Source organism: Euleptes europaea, chromosome 4, assembly GCF_029931775.1.
Source record: "Euleptes europaea isolate rEulEur1 chromosome 4, rEulEur1.hap1, whole genome shotgun sequence".
Classification (NCBI taxonomy): Eukaryota; Metazoa; Chordata; class Lepidosauria; order Squamata; family Sphaerodactylidae; genus Euleptes; species Euleptes europaea.
Window position 1 is genome coordinate 40181194 of NC_079315.1, and position 19777 is coordinate 40200970.

At 43.2% G+C, this 19777-nt stretch overlaps 1 protein-coding gene across 13 annotated transcripts in view; it reads left to right on the forward strand.

The window, feature by feature from the left end:
• Positions 1–19777, forward strand: part of NFIB (nuclear factor I B) — a 435226-nt gene that overhangs the window by 272657 nt on the left and 142792 nt on the right. For all 13 annotated transcript variants that reach the window (XM_056847865.1, XM_056847871.1, XM_056847866.1 and 10 more), the window contains exon 3: positions 11121–11174. In XM_056847865.1, the coding sequence (XP_056703843.1) occupies positions 11121–11174 (54 nt within the window). The remainder of the gene's footprint in view (positions 1–11120; positions 11175–19777) is intronic.

Consider the following 19777-nt stretch of genomic DNA (forward strand, 5'->3'; position numbering starts at 1 on the left):
GAAAACAGGCATGGTGGAAGGCTTAAGTCACCCTCTCCTTGTGTTCTGTGGTTCTCATCCAAATTGGGCCCATGTTTGCATGATTATTGCATTCCCAGCTGGGAATGCCAGTGTCATCTAGCTGAAAGTCCTCATGTTGGTCAGGAGGAGTTTGCAGTGTGTGAATCTGCCCTTATTCTTGTTCATCTGCAGGGTTTTTAAAAAAATGTATTTTCTACCCTCCTCCAAGCCAGTATTTGATCAAGGATATTGTTCAGCTGTTTTATCCACATGGAGTCTTTGTCCTGTTGTTACTACTGGACAAGACTGTCTGTTTAGTAGCTGTACTGGAAAATAGAAAAGGTCAAAAAGTAGTATTGTTAGGAATAAAAGATGTATTTATGGAGCAATATTTCTGTTTTTAATTGTTGGTTTCACGGCCACACTATCATTAATTAAGCACCCATTTCTATGCCAGAAAATCAACCAAGCCTGTTTTCTAGTAAGTTTGTATTCTTAAAAACCTATTATTTTTAATTTAAAAAAATACAAAGGAATGATACGTTAATTGAACTTTAGTAAATAATATAAGTATTCATTTCACATTATTCTTGAACTATTTGGAGTAGGAATCATAAAATGCAAATAACTATGCAGGGTGGGGCATGGAAGAAAGTATTCAAAGTATTTTGCTGCCTGCCATGCAGCTGAATTCTGTTCTAATAATTGCCCAATGCCAAAGGTTTATCTAATTTGCAAATTGCAAGGACCTTGTGAAATTCTATCAGTCATTACTTGGGAAAATAATGAAGAATCTTGTGGTATCTTAAAGACTATTAGATTTCTTGTGATGTAAAGTTTTGTGGACATCTGATGGAATAGATGAATGCAGCTCTGTGAAAATGTACACTCCAGTAAATTTTACTTTTTAACATGCTAGATGTCTCAGGTTCAATTCAGATGGGATAGCAAAGTGTAGTTTTCAGTTCTGGTTTGGAGCAGAATCACAAATTAGTTTGCTTGTTCAGAGCTCTGGTTTTCAGACAAACATAGTGGCGGGTGGGACGAGTGGGTGTTTGGGTGTTAGGGCCAACCTACACAATATGACTTGTAATGCCACACAGCAGCTGCAGGGAACAGCATTTTAAATCTGCTGGGGTTGGACCAGTTCAGCTCATGGCTGCAGTGTGGGAAGAGGAAGGCTCCTGCTTCCCACCCACCCCACATCCACCATTTTGCCAAGAAAAGAGCCTTGAAGGGATGTTTAGTTGCTCCATTTTGAAGCTGCACATGCCGAGTTATGTGCATGTCTAGTTTGGCCCTGAGGCTGCATCACATAATGCTGAAATAAAGTTTGATGTTATGTCAGTATCATCTTTGCTTTGTTGGAATGAAAAAACAGATATGGTAATTTGAGTATCTTCTGTGAGGATTGTGGCTAAAAGATACAAACTGAAAAGTAGGGCTGTGTTACCTGTTTTTAGTATTGCTTTTCTCAACCAGCATATATCACTGACAAATTGGGAAAATGGGGTTTAGATCCTATTACTGTTAGGTGGATCTGTAACTGGTTGACAGATCGCACCCAAAGAGTGCTTGTTAATGGTTTCTCATCCACTTGGAGAGAAGTGACTAGTGGAGCTCCTCAGGGATCTGCCCTGGGCCCTGTGTTGTTCAACATCTTTATAAATGATTTGGATGAAGGAATAGAAGGGATGCTTATTAAATTTGCAGATGATACTAAATTGGGGGTGGTAGCAAATATGGTAGAAGACAGAGCCAGGATACAGGATGATCTTGACAGGCTGGACAATTGGGCTAAAACTAATAAAATGCACTTCAACAAAGATAAATGTAAAGTTCTGCATTTAGGTATTGATGTGCTCCCCCATTCTCATAGAGTCCAATGAGAGCAATGAGGGCAGGAGGTTGGTTTGATTACAGCTTGCTTTATTGGCCAAGAAGTCATAACTGGGTGAGCCAGGATACAGACAAACAGCTCTGCGATCCTGTCACACCGAGGCAGGGCAAATGCAAGAGGTTTTATAGACGTTTGACATTCCAATACAACAATGATACATTTTCTTAACATCCGATTTTAGCTTGTCAATGCAACATCATTAGTTTCTTCAGCGCGTGTGTGAGCCTCGCTACATTAATGAATGGAGCCTATCTTATTGAGCAGTTCAGAGTGTTCCCTTGCAGGGTGAATTGAAAGTATCAAAAAGGAGGAATAAGTGGGAGAGAGGCTGTCAGAGCGTTCCCTTATGCGAGGGGAAAGTTTCCAGCCTTTGGAATGTGTGTGTGCGTACGTGCTTGGTGCTAAAGGAAAGGGGGCCCACTGGGAAGCGGCTTCTGTGGTTTTGCTTGTAAGCAGCTTATGCATGTAGCTTGTGTGTATGTCTGAATGTGATGCAGGTATGATTACTCAGGCACAACAGTAGGAAAAATCAAATTCATAATTACAGGATGGGGAGACTTGTCTTAGCAGTAGTGTGTGTGAAAAGGATCTTGGGGTCTTAGTAGACCAAACACTGAACATGAGTCAGGAGTGTGATGTGGTAGCTAAAAAGGCAAATGCGATCTTGGGCTGTATCAATAGAAGTATAATGTCCAGATCAAGTACTTGAAGGTTGTAATATAGAGGAGGGTGCCGAGTTGTTTTCTGTTGCTCCAGAAGGTCGGACCAGAACCAACGGGTTGAAATTAAATCAAAAGAGTTTCCTTGGTTCTTGTAGGTTATCCGGGCTGTGTGACCGTGGTCTTGGTATTTTCTTTCCTGACGTTTCGTCAGCAGCTGTGGCAGGCATCTTCAGAGGAGTAACACTGAAGGACAGTGTCTCTCAGTTTCAAGTGTGTAGGAAGAGTAATATATAGTCAGAAAGGGGTTGGGTTTGAGCTGAATCATTGTCCTGTAAAAAGTATCAAAGGTAATGTGCTAATCACTGTCCTAAAAGTATCAAGATAATGTGCTAATGAGGGTGTGGTATGTTAATATGGAACCATTGTATCCTGAAGTGATCTATTAATGTGTGAAATCCAAGGCTAATCTGCATGGCTATTGTTGACTGTAGTCTTTGTTAGTCTGGAGGTTTTCAGGACAGGAAGCCAAGCCTTATTCATTCTTAAACTCTCTTCTTTTCTGTTAAAGTTGTGCTGATGTTTATGAATTTCAATGGCTTCTCTGTGCAATCTGACAAAATAGTTGGTAGTATTGTCCAGTCTTTCAGTGTCTTGGAATAAGACCCTGTGTCCTGTTTGTGTCAGTCCATGTTCAGCCACTGCTGATTTCTCAGGTTGGCCAAGTCTGCAGTATCTTTCATGTTCTTTTATCCTTGTTTGTATGCTGCGTTTTGTGGTTCCGATGTAAACTTGTCCACAACTGCAGGGTATACGATATACTCCTGCAGAGGTGAGGGGCTCTCTTTTGTCTTTTGCTGATCATAGCATCTGTTGTATTTTCTTGGTGGGTTTAAACACTGTTTGTAGGTTATGTTTTTTCAAAAGTTTCTCCATCCTATCAGTGACTCCTTTAATAAATGGCAAGAATACCTTTTCTATGGGAGACTGTTTTTTGTGAGTTTTCTGATTTTTGTTTGGTTTAATGGCCCTTCTGATTTCATTTCTGGAATAGCCGTTTGCTAGCAGTTTCCATCTAGACATTAGGAAGAATTTTCTAACAGTTAGAACTGGCTTCCTCAGGAGGTGGTAAGCTCTCTTTCCCTGGAGGTTTTTAAGAAGAGGTTAGATGGCTATCTGTCAGCAATGCTGATTCTATGACCTTAAGCAGATGATGAGAGGGAGGGAATCTTGACCATCTTCTTGGCATAGAGTAGGGGTGTGGGAGGGAGGTAGTTGTGAATTCCCTGCATTGTGCAGCAGGGTGGATTTGATTTAAATCATGGTTTTTACAGAAAGACTCATTCTTGCTGGTATAATAATATCTACAACTGTATGAAGGTTTCATTTTTGGAATAATAAATTTTCAGAGTAGTTTTTACAGTTATATCAAAAATTACTGATTTGGTTATACTATTAGAAATACATATATAATTATGAAATTATTGCGAGGAAGAGGAACTTCATTAAAAGATTCCCAAACTGGGTCTCTTTTACATCCTGCTTCCATTATAGGTTTTTTCCTCCAGGGACAGAATATTGTGCTAAACCTCAGGCTATACACACAAATGTAATGGAATTTCAAAGGGGCTATATCTCCTAGCAGCCCTGGCTCTGGCGAGGCTGGCCTTTCTTTTTCCAGAGGGGAGGAGGCAGGAGGAGAGATACAGTTGGTGGGCCTAGGCTAGAGCAGGCTGGCAGGAAGAACAGGCAGAGGAGGAGAAACAGGCTGATGGAAAGCTGGAAAAAGGGAACCAAGGACTGGAGCAGAGAACTTCAGGGATTCCTGCTGCAGGACTGAAGTTTCAGGTAGAGACTTTATTGTTTGGACAGTGTCAGGTGAGCCCTGGAAAGAAGGGCCTGAAACCAATGTACTCTTATTAGTTGGCTGGCAAGCACTTCAAGGACTTACTGATCCCAGTTCCTATTTCCACCACCACCACGCCTTTGGATTTGCTTCTACATTCAAGTGGCTATTCTGTACTGTTAAGTGTTGTACAGTTTTTGGAACCCTGTGGGATTGGGAAGAGGTTGCCAGCTGTGAAATGCCTTCAGCACTTGCCTCAAGTCTGAGTTACACAGGCACGCAACTGACTTGCACAATTATTACACAAAGATCCCAAGACTTGTGGAGTATTCTGCTCACAAGGTTGCACTTTCATTTTTACTGGTTACACCTCCCTCTTCACATAATATCTTCTTGTTAGAAAAACTGTCCCAAATAATCTTAGAAAAACCCCATGAATATTGTTACAGTACATATTATTATTAATTTTACATAATACATACTATGTATAATTAAGCATTAATTTACTTACCCCATGAATATTGTTACAGTACATATTATTATTAATTTTACATAATACATACTATGTATAATTAGGCATTAATTTACTTACCCTATGAATATTGTTACAGTACATATTATCCATAATTTTGCATATCGTACATGATATGAAATATACAGGGATTAATAAAATTCATGTATTAAAGACATATAGATTCTTTACCGGACATATCACGAGAGATAATCAACCCAACCATCCGCACACCAAGTGTCCAGCGTCAGGTCCATACGGTGTTGGCGAACCCATGGTGTCCTTTCCAAGGCCTCTGGTTGTTAGGTCAGGTCCATACAGTGTTGGCGAGCTCACGGCGCCTTTTCCAAGGCCTCTGGCTGATGTGTTGATTACACGTCTCTTCATAACCATAGCATCCCCTCACTGTCAGGCAGCTGGTATTTTTTTTAACCTATGAGGGTTGAACGGATGCTTTGCACTGGGAAGCGGTTTCGGCGGGGCTGCGTTGCCTCCTAAGCCCTGCGCAGGCATTCTGCTCAGGAATGCACTGTTAATTACTTTAAATTAGACTACAAATCAAAAACAAATTATGCAGTGCTGATTTAATTTCCACTTTTTATTTATTTAATTAAGAACCCTCTGTAGAAGTTAACAGTTTTGACAATAGCTAGTTGGATAACTTGGCATTAATGGAGTAACCTGCTGCTAGAAAATATGTTGGTGAACCTGAAGGCTTAAAATACAAAGGCATAATCATTTTGATTTTACAAGGTAATTAAATAATATCCAGGTGACTGTTTCCAGATAACAGTTATAAAAAGGATGGGCAACCACATAATGAAATGATGTATGCATGGTCATTAGGTGGAGCTGAAGCAGGAGGGTTCATGTGGGGAGGTGAAAACAAGACAGAATATCTGAAACTCCTCCCACAAAAGCACTGCTTGAGTTATAATATTTGGGATAAAATAAGACATGCCATGATTATTTATGAGTAAGATGGACAGGCAGTATTTCACAGTGTTTGGTATGCTAGCTGGAATTTTCAGTAAATGTAGTCTTGGAGTAGCCAATGGAAAAAAAGGGGGGGGGAAAGGTCCCCCACTTGTGTATTAGACAAGAAAAATATTCATATAATTTTCCAATGCCAAATATTTTTGGTAAGACATGTTTGTTTGTGTGTGTTTGTGTGCGTGTACACACACATGAAAGTGAACCCAGTGCAAAGAGGCCACAAGAAAAAAGCTTGCATCACCTATGTGTGGGAGGTTAAATTACTAATAAAATTTAAATATGCAGTGTTAAAGCTGTTAAGCATAAAATTGGTAACTTGTGTAATGTCAGCTGAAGCTGAGGTGATGGGAAATTGCTGGGAAATTTCTATGTTCAGGAAGGTTGCAGAAGTTGAAGGTTAATTATCATTATGAACAGAATGATTAATGGTAATTGTCAAACAGGGATGTGATTTGATTTTATGGCGACTTTGTTTATACTGTCCCAAATATTTTTGGGTTTCACTATTTATTTTGATAACTACATCTCAAGGTAGATGTGCTAATATTCTGTTTAGTAAGAGATTCTAGCAATATTTACAAATGTTGAAAGATTGTTACTTTAGAATATACCTTCCTGTTAAGTAACTTCATGTTAAGAATTAGCAATTGGGAAAAATGGGTAGGAAATCATTTTAAAACGTTAGGTAGAATAGTCTTGATTTCAGATCCGAGATTAACTAAGAAACCACCATTTTTCCCTGCTGTGATGGCTTATGGACTTGTGGTTCTTCCACATTCCCATCTGTTTTGGAAGTGCATACTACTAAATAAAGCTAACTTGCCCTACTGCTAAATAAAGCTAACTTGGTTCTTGTTTGCTTTGTTCTCCAAGCTCGAAGATAATGCAGAGGATATTACTTACACACTGAAAAAGTACCCAATTCCATTCCCCTCCCCACAACAGACACCCTGGAGTATTCTTCACGGAGATTTGCTGCTGTTTCGACGCTGATTTGCGTCGGAGTCAAATTTTGGTTATTAACTGGAGATCCTTATTTTCCCCCACTGAGCAAAATAAGCAGCATTAAAAGAGTGGCAATCCAAACAACTTTTGAGACGATCTTTCCTGTGGACGCGTGTTTTGTTGCTCGGATGCCCATGAAAAAATGTTTGCTTCGCTCCTCGGGACGTCTCCTTTCTCCTCCCCCAAGAACGGTGATTGGCTGGGGGAGTTTCGCGCTCGGACAAGAATACCGCCCCTTTGGCTGCCTGCCTGCCTGCCTAGAATCCTGCCACTTCTCTCCCTCCATCCCCACATGCCTTCCCCGCCCCTTGCCCGGGATGGGCCTTGGTGCTGGGCCCACACCTCCAAGCCCAGGGGGACGTCAGACGGACGGCTCCAGGGGGAGACCGGCGGGGCCACGCCATGTGCTCCTTGCGCGCTGGGGGTGGTGGTGGTGGCAGCTCAGTCTAGGGCAGCTGGACCTGTGGGGGGGATGTTCAAGGGAAGGGGCTGTTGGCCCCTCTACCCCAGCAGGGAGGGGGGATTTTTGAGAAATCGGATGGGAAAAATGTACATCCTGAGAGCGGAAAACCCAAGGCAAAACTCCCTCCCATCACTCTTCTGAAGAGTGGCGGCCGGCCTGCTCTTATCTCTCTCCTCTCGATGCACTGTGGCCGGATCATGGCCGGCGCGCAATCCAGGGACCTTCTTTCCTCTCCCCCCCCACCATGCACACTGGCTGGATCGGGGCTGGCGCGCAAGCTAGGAGCCCTCCTGTCTCTCACGATGCAATGTGGCCAGATCATGGCCGGCGCGCAATCCAGGGGCCTTCTTTGCTCTCCCCCCCCCGCCATGCACACTGGCTGGATCGGGGCTGGTGCACAAGCTAGGAGCCCTCCTGTCTCTCACGATGCAATGTGGCCGGATCATGGCCGGCGCGTAATCCAGGGGCCTTCTTTCTTCCCCCCCCCCGCCATGCACACTGGCTGGATCGGGGCTGGTGCGCAAGCTAGGAGCCCTCCTGTCTCTCACGATGCAATGTGGCCGGATCATGGCCGGTGCGCAATCCAGGGGCCTTCTTTCCTCCCCCCCCCTGCCATTCCCACTTTCAGCTAAACACTTCTCTGGGCACATGGATTTCCTGCCCCCCCCCCCAATCCTGTCTATCATTAATGGGCAATGGGTTCCACACCTATAGAAAATAGAGGGAAGCTTTGAGGAAAGCGCTGCCTCCCCCCCCCCAATTTGGAATCTGACTGTTCCAAAAGCAGAACAGAGCGAGGGTGGAAGAAAAATGGAGGAGACCAGAGGGACTGGTGCTTGTTCTTTGCGCTGGGGCTGGTGAACAGCACGAGGTAATCTGCTGGGCAGATTTGGGGCGGAGCTGGGGGCAGGCATAAACAATGAGCCTGTTGGAAGGGGAGGCCTCCTGCAAAAGGGACAGACCAAACCGTTGTCAAATACAGCGTGCTTTGTTCCCATGAAAAACCAAAACTACATCAAGATTGACAGGGATAAATCGCGGCCATGAAAAAAACATTTAAATCGTGGTTTTTTTTAGTCCGTGGCAAAACAAAAGCAAAATCTACCGTGAAAAATGCCCCCCTGTGAGGTAGGTGGGACTGAGAGAGCTCTAAGAGAGCTGTGACTAGCCCAAGGTCACCCAGCTGGCTTCATGTGTAGGAGTGGGGAAAGAGGTAAATATTGTCTCAAACACACCACAATATATAGATAAACTCCTTTGTATAATACTTCTGATCAGGTACAATACATGTCTAAAGATTCACTAATTACCTCCTCATAACGTACAATTCACAATGGACATAAATAGGTCCTCAAGGTAATCTGATTTGAATTACAAGGCCATTACTTGTGTGATGGCATGTCATCTGGAAGTCTGCATTGAGGATGGTGATATTCTAACATGCAAAGTACAAGCCTTTTCCATTGTAGTTTTACTAAAGACTAACAGCGCAATCCACAAGGGGGGGGCAAATGCTTTGAGGAGGCGACGTGACCCCGGTGCTGATGTAAATGCCACTTGCAGCAGCGTAAGGGGCATTTACGATGGCACCGAGACACTAATGATGGCGTTGGAGAGCAGTGCAGCAGCATCACACATGGTGCATCTCCAGCGCAGGGGCTTGTGCTGGCGCCAAAGCGGGTGTGCCCAGTGGTGGGACTGGCGTTAGTTAGCTCCCTGAGCCCTTTTGGCATGGGAACGCCCACATTTGCCAGCATGAATTTACGCCAACAAAAATGTCGGAACAGCCCATTGAGCTGCATACAGTGGTTCCACGGGGATTGGAGGAACATTCCTTCTGGGTTGTTGGCTGTGGCGCAGCGGAGGCAACTTGGCTGTGCTGTTCCTGGCTGTGGTGCTTCTACCCTCCCCCCCAACACCGGATTGCTCCGAAAGAACAGAAAAGAAAGAAAAAATGTTGTATGTATAAATATCAATTGCAGATGTATTAACAAAACGTTGTCAGTTCTGCTTGATAATTTTGCATAGTGGTTAGAAAAGATAAGTTTTTGAGCATTTTAGAGAAACAAAATGGCCACAATGGACTCAAAATGTGGGTTATAGTAAATTGTGTATTATAATGAAGCTTGATTCTTCAGTAAGATACACACTGTTATCTACAATAGGGCCTAGTAATATGTCACTTGAAACCTTAGGCAGGGTGGTGATAACAGGCTGATCTAAGTTATGTATGTATTTGCTACAGTATATTTTACTTCCTCCATTCTAGCAAAGCGTGTCTTCATGGCAACTTTATAGCATTGGTTAAGTGTTAAAGAAAACATTAAATGGATAAACCAGTGGTTTGTTGACTTTAAGTTAATGTATTTTATTGTTAACTTTATCATACGTGTGATAGTTTTATGCCTCAAGACTGTATGAGTCATACTTGTCTTCTTTTAAAGCCACAAAACTAACCAATTATAGCTGCTTTTAATTAGAGCCAATCTATGCCTGTGTCTCCATGTCCCAGTCAGCAATTTATTTTACTTAAGGGCTGTTTAGAGGCGAAACTGCCCGACCCCATCTCCCCAAATGGGGCAGTAAGTCCCATTGCTGCCGATATTTTTCTTCATATCTGTCGTGCCTATCAGATGGTAACTAAAGACACTACAAATATTCTTGAAGTGGCTGAATTGGACTCATTGCTGTTCTTCCTTTTACATACCGTATTTTTCGCTCCACAAGAAGCACTTTTTTCCTCCTCAAAAGTGAGGGGAAAAGTCTGGGCATCTTATGGAGCGAATGTGTGTGAATCTGGCCCCGGGGAGAAGGGCAAAGCTGCCTAGGCAGCGCAGAGCAGTTTAACCTCCCCCCTCCCCCTGTGCTTCCTGGTCCCGAGGCTCAGCTGTTGGGCAGGTCCCGGGAGTCCCGGGAAGGGGGGCGGTGGGTCTTTAAACTGCGCTGCCTGCCCAGGCAGCGCAGAGCAGTTTAAATACCCCCCTGCCCGGCTTCCAGGGAGTCCCTGGAAGCCGGGCGGGGGGGTCTTGAAAGTTCTCCATGCTGCCATCCCAGGCAGCGTAGAGCAGTTTAAATACCCCGCCCGCCCGGCTTCCAGGGACTCCCTGGAATCCGGGCGGGACGGTGTCTTGAAAGTGCTCTGTGCTGCCTGGGATGGCACCGCGGAAGAGTTTAAAGACCCCCCCCCGCGGGCTTCCAGGGAGTCCCTAGAAGTTGGGGGGGTCTTGAAAGTGCTCTGCGCTGCCTGGGATGGCAGCGTGGAGAACTTTCAAGACCCCCCGCCCGGCTTCCAGGGACTCTGCTTTAAAGCCTCCTCTAAAAACTTGTTTTCCTCTAAAAATTAGGTGTGTCTTATGGTCACGTGCGTCTTATGGAGCGAAAAATACTGTACTTTACAGTATCAAAAGTTTCAGAGGAAATGAAAATATGTACACGTTCTCAAGAAACTAACTGCAGAATTTTGTATGTTTGCAGAAGAGTATATCTTTTTGACCTCTGTAGTTATTCTGTAGTTATTATGACACCTGTATAATATGGGACATTTGCCCCTTTAAAATGTTTGTCACCCAGAGATGTCACAGAGTTTCAGTAAAATCTCCTTTCTGGAAAGGTATGGGAACTAATTCTTCAAAACGTAAATTGTACGAAACATTCTGGTTTAAAGTAGCCTCTCTAGTCTTGTGATGTCTGCAGCCAAAATGTTTGCAGATCAGTAATGTGTTTCTTCAATTTCTTCGTAGATTCTGGACAATCAGGAAGTCCAAGCCACAACGATCCTGCCAAGAATCCACCAGGTAAAACTGTGTTCTGAGATATTTTGCAATTGAACACTGTTTGAAAACATAGATTGTGATATTAATGGATTGATCAGCAACTTATTTTGAGTAGGCCTTCTGGAGTGGCAAAGGCCTTAATAGTTTTTGTCGAGATTTAGTTAATCACAGGAAAATGTTTCTATGTAAAATTCAGTACAAATAGTATAGGTGAAGAACAAGTGGCTGGATCTCAATATATGCCGGGCTCCTACTAACCTTAGAGCCCCGATTGCGGGCTCATTCTTGGGTGCGGGCTGGAGGTGGCGTTGGCTCACGGCTGAGAGCCGAAAATGTGTAGACGAACAGCAGTGGGGCTTTTCCGGCTGCATGGCTGGCTGCATATTTCTTCCTGGCTCCAAGTGGCCGGGAGCATGTCTGGGCTTGCTCCTGAGGGCCGGGGGTGAAGCTCCTTCACTTGCTTGCCCCTTGGAGTTTCAAATGGGCCAATCATGCCCCGAGGGGAGCAGGGGCAGGGTAGTCAGACCTGGGAGTTTTCACTCAGGTCTGGCTTCCCTGTATACAAGGAGGACCTACTCAGCCAGCTCTTCAGTCAGCTTGCCTTTTGTCCCACGCTCCACTTGATGTTAATGGTTTATTTCTTGTCGCAACTTTGGGCGGTTCGGCATGGGGCAAGAACCTGTGTGTGGGAAAAGCCAGCATGCATGCCCCCCTTTTCCCCACGCTGAGGATCCTAATAAGGGATTTTGGGGGAGGCCTGGGCTGGGCATGCCAATAGGGGCTGTCAGGGACAACCCCCAGTGTGGGGGGCAGTCATGGACATGCCCACCCCGGGGGGGGGGTTGTCAGAAGGGTCTTCCACCAAGTGGCAGGGGACCACACAGTGGGCTGCTATCCAAGTGGGTCCCAGACACTGCCATCTCAAATCAGTCCCAGCAGGCGGGCTGGGAGTAAGGCATGTCAGCTAATGGCTGTTGGCTAAGAGGGATGGATCACGCCCCTTTGCCATGCAAATGCCTGGTTGCTGAAACCAAAATAAAGTTGTGGCCATTTTCCCAACACTGACTCCAGCGACTTGTTTGTGGCTCAAGGGGATGAAAAGGGGGCGGCCTTTTGGGTCAACATGGGGTGGGGGAACAGCTCTGGGTACGCACCCAGTTGGCACTAGGTCTGCAATTCTGTGCTTTAAAAAGTGTCTGAAATTTTCAACTGTAGTTTTTGTTAATATTCGTGATCTGGAGCCCTGCAACTTTACTTTGTCATCCCTTAATAAAATGCACTTATGTTCAGTTTTTACAATCGGATGTCTATTTAAAACAATGCTAAAACTCTGTTGTTAGTGATATGATTTTCTTCCTTTTTTCTTTTTAAAGAAATTCCAGTACACAGTTACCACAAATATTTTATGTACAAAATAAAAGAATCGGACTGGACTGGGCAGACCAAACGGTCTGTGACCAGAGCTGTGCTCATGGAAAAGGTCTTTCCCACCTCTCCCTTCCTGCTGCAGCCTCCTGTTCATTCAAAAAACAGCTTGGGGGGGGGGGTTGTCAGAGAACTCTCAGGAAGAGCATAGGGTGCAATGTCTGTAGGGGGAAGGGGGAATTGGCAAAAAATATATCCTGTTAGGGCAAGCAGAAATGCCCCTTAGCACACAGAAGAAGGATTTTTGGATCCAACCACGTATTCTCCCGCCAAAACCCTTTGAATACTTCAATATAATTTGTTCTGTTTTTAACATCCTCGCTATCTGAGAATTCTAGATTTAAGTGCAATCCAGCAAACTTTGTTCTTGTGTGCAAGTTGATGTTTTGTAGAACAGGAGCCTTCTAGCCCTGTATTACCATCTGTTTTGGGAACTTGGAGAGCTACAGAGCAGCACATAATGTAGTGGATGAAGATTACTGTCTAGAAGGCCATAAAAACTGTGCTGCACATGTGCTGTGCATCCCTCCCCTTGGCGCCTCTCTGAATTGCAGTACTTCAGCAGAAGAAATGTTTGGCTTCAGTTCGCCTAGGTAATGGAATATATGTTGGTGCTTTCAATTGCTGTTGAAAAGACAAACACCAGTCCAAATAGAGATTCAAGCTACAGCAGTGCCAGTAACAATTTTCTGCCATTTGTTTTATTATCTACCAAGAAGGTTTGCACAGTCAAGCAGATTTTTGTTTGTTTGTTTATAAAGCTGAAGTTTGAACTTCTTATAAGTTTGAGAGACGATCATGTTTATGTGTTTTTTACAGGGTTGTGTATAGTGTTTAAGATTCAAGAAATAAAAGGCCAAGCTAGACATGATGGGGGGGAGATTGATGGGGGGGAACCCACGCGTCTGCTTGGTCACATGTAAAGTGAGAATGGTCTTTTTATTTACTAAAAAAAACAGCATTGGTGTGAGAGGAGCTATTCTTGAAGCATTTATTTGAGCCTGGTTCCTTCCTGTTCTTTAAAGAAACAGAACATAGTAAGGCAGGGTTTCCCAACATGATGCCCACAGGTGCCATGACACCTGCCAGTACTTCCCCTGGTGCCTGTCGAGCTTTTCAGAAAGTGGATGGGCATTATGCACCCACTGGAGGATAAGGAGGAGTGAGCTGATTCCATTCCCCTTTCACGCTTTTCTTCTTTTAATTCCTCCTTCTCTTTCTCCTTTTCCCCACCCCAGACTTTCAGTAATTTCTTTTTCATTCACCTTGTGTTTTTTTGGGGGGAGGGGGAAGCAAGGAGGGGAGATACTGTATTTGGCTCTACCTCCTGAGCTAGTGATTTTGGGTTGGTGCTCACCACCCCCTCTTAAAATTTCCAAAGGTGTCCACAAGCTCACAATGGTTGGGGACTCCTGCAGTAAGGATGGTAAGGTGGCAGGGTTTATCTCTACTTGTTCTTACACTCCTTGTGTGTTTTTTAATAACTCCCTCTGCTTTATACATGAAGGGGTGGACATATGAATAATAAATACACATAGATCCCTGCTATCATATCTAATTTGGCCCCAGAGCTTTTGAATTTGTTAAGTTTAAATTGCTGTCTTTTTTCCATCTTGCATATATACACAATTCTGTATGAATTTTTAGAATGGAACAGTTTGTCACAGTCTCTGACATCTTACAGCACATGAACTGTGATATTTTGTTGTACATATGCAGAAATATTCACGATAAAACTAAAACTACACATACAAACTACAAGCTATATAGCTGAAGTTTTAGTTACTTTTAAGAAGGAAAGAAAGCCTGGAAATATTAAACTAGAGGCTTATGTTTCTGAAATAAACTGGCAAAATTTCAGGGTCAGAGCTAACTGACTTGCTGAGCTTTTCCTATTTTTTCCTGACCTTCCCCAGCCATTTCAATGGAGAAGAGCAGAAACCCTGGTAGCCCTTTTCATATTTTTTCAGCTAAAGAACAACATGTTCTGTCTTCCTGCCTTTCCAATGGCATCAAGAATAGAGATGCTCTCCACCCTCCACACTACAAGGCTATTCAGTGCTGACTAATGATGACATAATGCAATATAAGCAATAATTGTGTTTTATGATTTAAACATGTAATTATACTATTGATTCATAAATGAATATAATGAAAGCGTATTATGCTGGAGATGGGAATGATGTTAACATTGAGTATATAGAGTTATCACAAAGCTCAAAACTGATTGTTTATAGTTTAGTGAAATAGACTAAAGGAAAGGAAGTCCATATTTGGTAATGGAAAGGAGGACTACTAAGCAGTACAAATTTTTTCAAGATCAGCATTATTGAGGGGTTTGAAACAGTATAAATACAGTCACAGAAAGGCTAGATTTTCAGACCTCTCTCAGAGGGTCTCGAAAATGGTGTTGGTATGTATGGTTCTAAAATATTTTATTCTAGATATTGTGCATTAGATACTTTGAACTAAATCCGACTTATTTGACAGTTATATTTTAAGAATTGGATTTGAAAACTGAATAGTATGTAAGACTTGCTTGCTTTACCACATACATTGTAACTGAATGTAAAGACTTTGTAACTTGCATTTACACACATTTACTAGAAGTACATAAATAAAAAGACTTGCTTTTTAAAAGTAGGTAAAGTGGTTGAGTCCTGCTTAGTAGGTGACTATCTGAATAAGATAACATATCACTTCTCAGGAAAAGGTCCATTCTAAGAGTATTGTCACTCAAAGGCACGGGCCGCTTCAAGTTCTACAGGTTTGGTTGGATGATGATGAATGAAATTACTGACCATTGTCTGTTCATATTATTAAATGCCTGTTTTCACTGTTACGAGGCCATGTCCACTTCAGCTCATGTCACACCATGGAGAAATAGTTCTTATAAAATGCAGGAATTTCACATCAGTTAATGCTGAGCAAGTTTATATTCTGGTTTTCATGTTTAGAATTTATAGCTGTAAAACATTACTAAGCGACTGGGTGTTTTTGATGGCTGTTTTGCAGCATACGCAGAGGCAAATCCAAATTTACCATTGAGCCTCCAAAAGTCTCCTTTCCCATCTCATTCTGTTTTCTTCTTTTCTCGACCTTGTGACCTGATTTTGAGTCCCATTCCACAATTTGAGAACCACTAGCCTGGAGAATATTATTTTAAGCTTCCCTAAATGTTGTGTTGGAGTGCTGATTGTGTGTTTAATTGTGGGAGCTTCTATTTTATTTATCATTTGGTGGAAGGGATGAACAAAGATTTTTAACTGAATGAATACATGAATATTGCTATTATCACTATTATAGCTGTTCTTACAGGCCACAGCAATCATTAGTTGAAAGTTTTCAGCTCATCTCCCACTCTCTTGTTATGCAGGTATCTTCACATGCTGGCAGGGCCATTCCTGTGTCATGTTTGGATCTTATCTTGATTATGAAGAGGCCAGCATGTTGGCAGCATAATTTTGCTACGGTTTTGGATGCCACCACCTTCTCAAGGTCTTGGCAAGACAAAAGGAACTTGGAAGCACTGCAGTATTTTTCAAGACTGTTGGCATTACAAGTTGGCTTTTCTTAGATTGGCTAGGCTATTGCATTCTTTAGGATGTCTGGTAATTTGCCTTCTTAAGTTAGGAGGGAGGCCAAATTTAAAAAAAAACATTAAGCACAGTTGTTGGAGGGTTTTTTTTAATTTATTCCAAAAAATACAGTAATTGCATTGATAGTACAAATAAAACATTGAGACAGTATATTGTACAGTCACTATAGTAATGGAAGCTTTCTTCCACATGTTTTTTTTATCCTTGAGTTGCACTTCACATGTACTTCAAAAATAGTCTGAAAAGTGCAGTTTGTAAAATTACTTTTGTTGAAGAAATAGCATATCGGTGGCAAGATGGGATTGCCTCGTCATTTAGGTTATCTTGTCTTTAGCATTAGTTTTTCTGCAACCTTAATCTAGCTGCCAGGAAATTGCTGGCTTGATCTGAGAGATTGCTACTGCCTCATTGAGAGAGGAGTTTGTCCTAGAAGCCCTGAGTCATTTGTAAGGCCACACCTATAAAGGGCCACACTTGGATCCAATGATGGATGCATTGGCTGGTCACTAGGATGTCTTGGGGCAAGGTGCTTGAATGGGTAATTAGTGGTCGCTCAGTTCCAGACTTGTTTTGGATGTGTTTGCACCACCACTTAAAGATGAGTTTCACAGCTTGTGCGCTCCAAGATGTTAGCCAAATTGCTCTTTAACTTGGGGAATTAGCAAGCAAGATGGCAAACTACAATATTTATATAGCGAGAGCAACCTTTGTAAACTAGAGCCGGTAACTGTGACCTTTAAATAAAGACAGAAGCAAAGGATTCCGAATTAAGAGAGTTTATGTTGTTTTCTTTCAAATCAGTGATGCATACACACATACAGAGAAATCTAAGAAATGCAAAGAGAGTAGTACAAGCACAGATGCCAACGTGGCAGGGATTGTTGATGGGGAGATATTTACCGTTCTTGAAGAGGAGTTGTCCAAGTTCACGTAGACTAAGATAGAAGAAATTAAGAGCAAAGGCGGGGGCAAGGGGTTCCCGTAGACTTGGCCAGCAAGGCGGGAGGGAGCGTGGTCAGGCTTCACAAAACCAAACCAACAGAGTAACGGCAAAGATGCCAGGAAAGACCTAAGGTGACATTATGGGCTGGGGGCACCCCAGATATACTGTTTTTCTGGGGCGGGGTGAGGGGATTTACCCATCCTAGGTTCCCAGGTGACAAAAGGCGACGAAAGGATTAATCTGTGGATGCTGGGGTGGGGTAGTGAAAATTTGGAAATCTATTCTGATTCCAATGGCTTTTGCAACCCGGGAGAAACCGGGAGATCTGCTGCTGAAGTGATTAATGTTCTGGAACAATAGGCACGATCTCTGCAAATGTCTGGGGATTGCTGCTGCATAGCTGGAGGAACGACTCATCGCTGATATCAGGATCGCTCCTGCTTTCCACGACATGGTTGCGGCTGGAACAGAGTTTGCACAGGAACATGGAGTCTCTCAGGTTCACTGGAGGTTGCCCTTGCTTCTGTTTCCTAGCTGCCGGTTGCACGGAGCTCGCAGGAGTGGCCGTGTCAGTTTCAACGGAGCGCGCAATGGCTGTCCAGTAGCGTTTGGAGCGGGCACGCCGCTGGAACAGTAGTTGTTTGCCTGCATATCGGGTCGCCAGGTCCAGTCCGGAAGTTTAGGCGGCCCGTATGCTTTCAATTATGCTGCACTGCTAATGGATACTCAAGTAGCATCAGCATGAACCACTTTTTCCTCACTGCCGTTGGGATGATAGCTGCACATCTCCTGGCAAGTCATGCCTGTTATCCATGCTTTCAGAACATTCAGGCTGAACTGCAGCAGTAAATTGTATGTCGGCCTGCTTTGGAAAGTCTTCAGCAACTTCAGCTGGCTTTAGAAAACATTAGCTAAATTATTAACAGGAGTATCCCATAATATACATAATTAAAAATCCTAACTGGCTTCCAGTTTGTTTCCAGGCCCAATTCAAAGTGATGGTATCTTTAAAGCCCTTAATGGCCTGGGACAATAGGACTGTCTTCTAACATACTAGCCTACCTGCAGTGAAGGTTGTCTTCTGAGGTCCTACTTCATGTTCCCTGCCTTATGAAATTAGGTGGGTGCTTACAAAATAAGAAGGGCCCTTTCTGTACCAGAAGGGCCTAATCTCGATAATGGAAGTTCTTCCTGCAGGAAGTTTGTCTGTTATATACTTTACTATCATTTTGGTGTCAAGCAAAGAAAGGGTTTTTTTTTTGTCCTCCTGTACTGCCTCCTGCAAGTAATTTTATCTGCCGCTTGTTTTTGAAAATTTTTGAGTGCTGGCTAATTAGATTGATTTTACATGCTTGTTTTATGTGATTTTATTGGAGAGAGTGTGAGTATGGATATGCTTAGTAGAAAACCTAAAAAAAAAAATCAGCTGTAACAAATTAAATTAGTTGTATCTATTTCAGTAGGAAAATACAGTGATGGAATAAGTTACTTCTTAATCTTTCTACCTATTGTTCTGCTGTTAAAAGACATATAACATGTCAGAAAATAAAGGTACAGGTGCTCAGGACATTACAATTGCAAACAGTTTGAAAAGGAAGTAGGTAAGTATCTGTTGTGCTAAATTGGCACACCTGACAAAGATAATAGATTCTTGAGCTGTTAGTCTACAGGTGCAAGATAGATAGCAGCACAACAGTTAGTCCAAAACAGCATTAATAGCTTAGAACCTTTTACAAATGAGAGCCAGTGTCTTGGTGAGTTCCAGATCAGATTGAGTCCTGCAGTGCATTTATCCTTCTCTGTCTCCTAAACCTTATTCTTCTGTTTAGTATGTCCAATAGTGTATTTTAGGAGTGTATTTTGGGCATGTGACAAGATCTCCCCTGAACTGAGTACTCCTGCAGTTATTTCAAATTCAGTAGCAAAGGATATGTTGCATTAGGGTGGCACTGGAGCTGATTCCACTTGGAGGTTTATCTCCATTTCTCCAACCCTACTTGTGCACCCTTATTTTTCCTGCATGACATTGTCCTTCATTCCTGCCCAAATCATGAACAGCTGTTTTTCCCACTCTGAGGGAAGGGCATCTTGAACTTTTGGCTGTTTCCCGCCCACTGCTAGGGGAGGCAGGAACTAAATTCCACTTCCTGTCTCCTGGGCTCGGTCGCCTCTAGCTTCCAGTTCTTCCCCTCCCTTGCTGGAAAGAGCTTGTCCAGCCTATTACTGTGACTTAGAGATAGCTAGGGAGGTTTTTCTTCTGTTTTATCTTCCCTCATTCCTCTTCACCTTCCCATCCCTCCTTCTTCCTTGCCGCTGTTTGTTTTATCCTAATCCTTCCCCCCAGAGCCCCTTCTCATGAGGAAGAGGAGATGGCCACCGATAGAGCTACAGACCTCAAAATGGCCACCGCTCCAACATTATTGGAAGAGGTAGAGCTCCTCTCCAATGTGGATCATGATTCCGCCCTTAGCCAGCACCCAAAATCAGTTCCCCGTCTGCCGCTCCGGCGGACTCTCAGAGAGGGTAACTGAAAAGAACGTCCTGATGCATCTGCCGCCGCTAACGTGGCAGAGAAATCCGGGCACACCAACACCAGGAAAAAAAGGCACTCAAAGCAAGGATCCGCTTCGACCACCTTGGTCCCTGTCGGTTCCTCA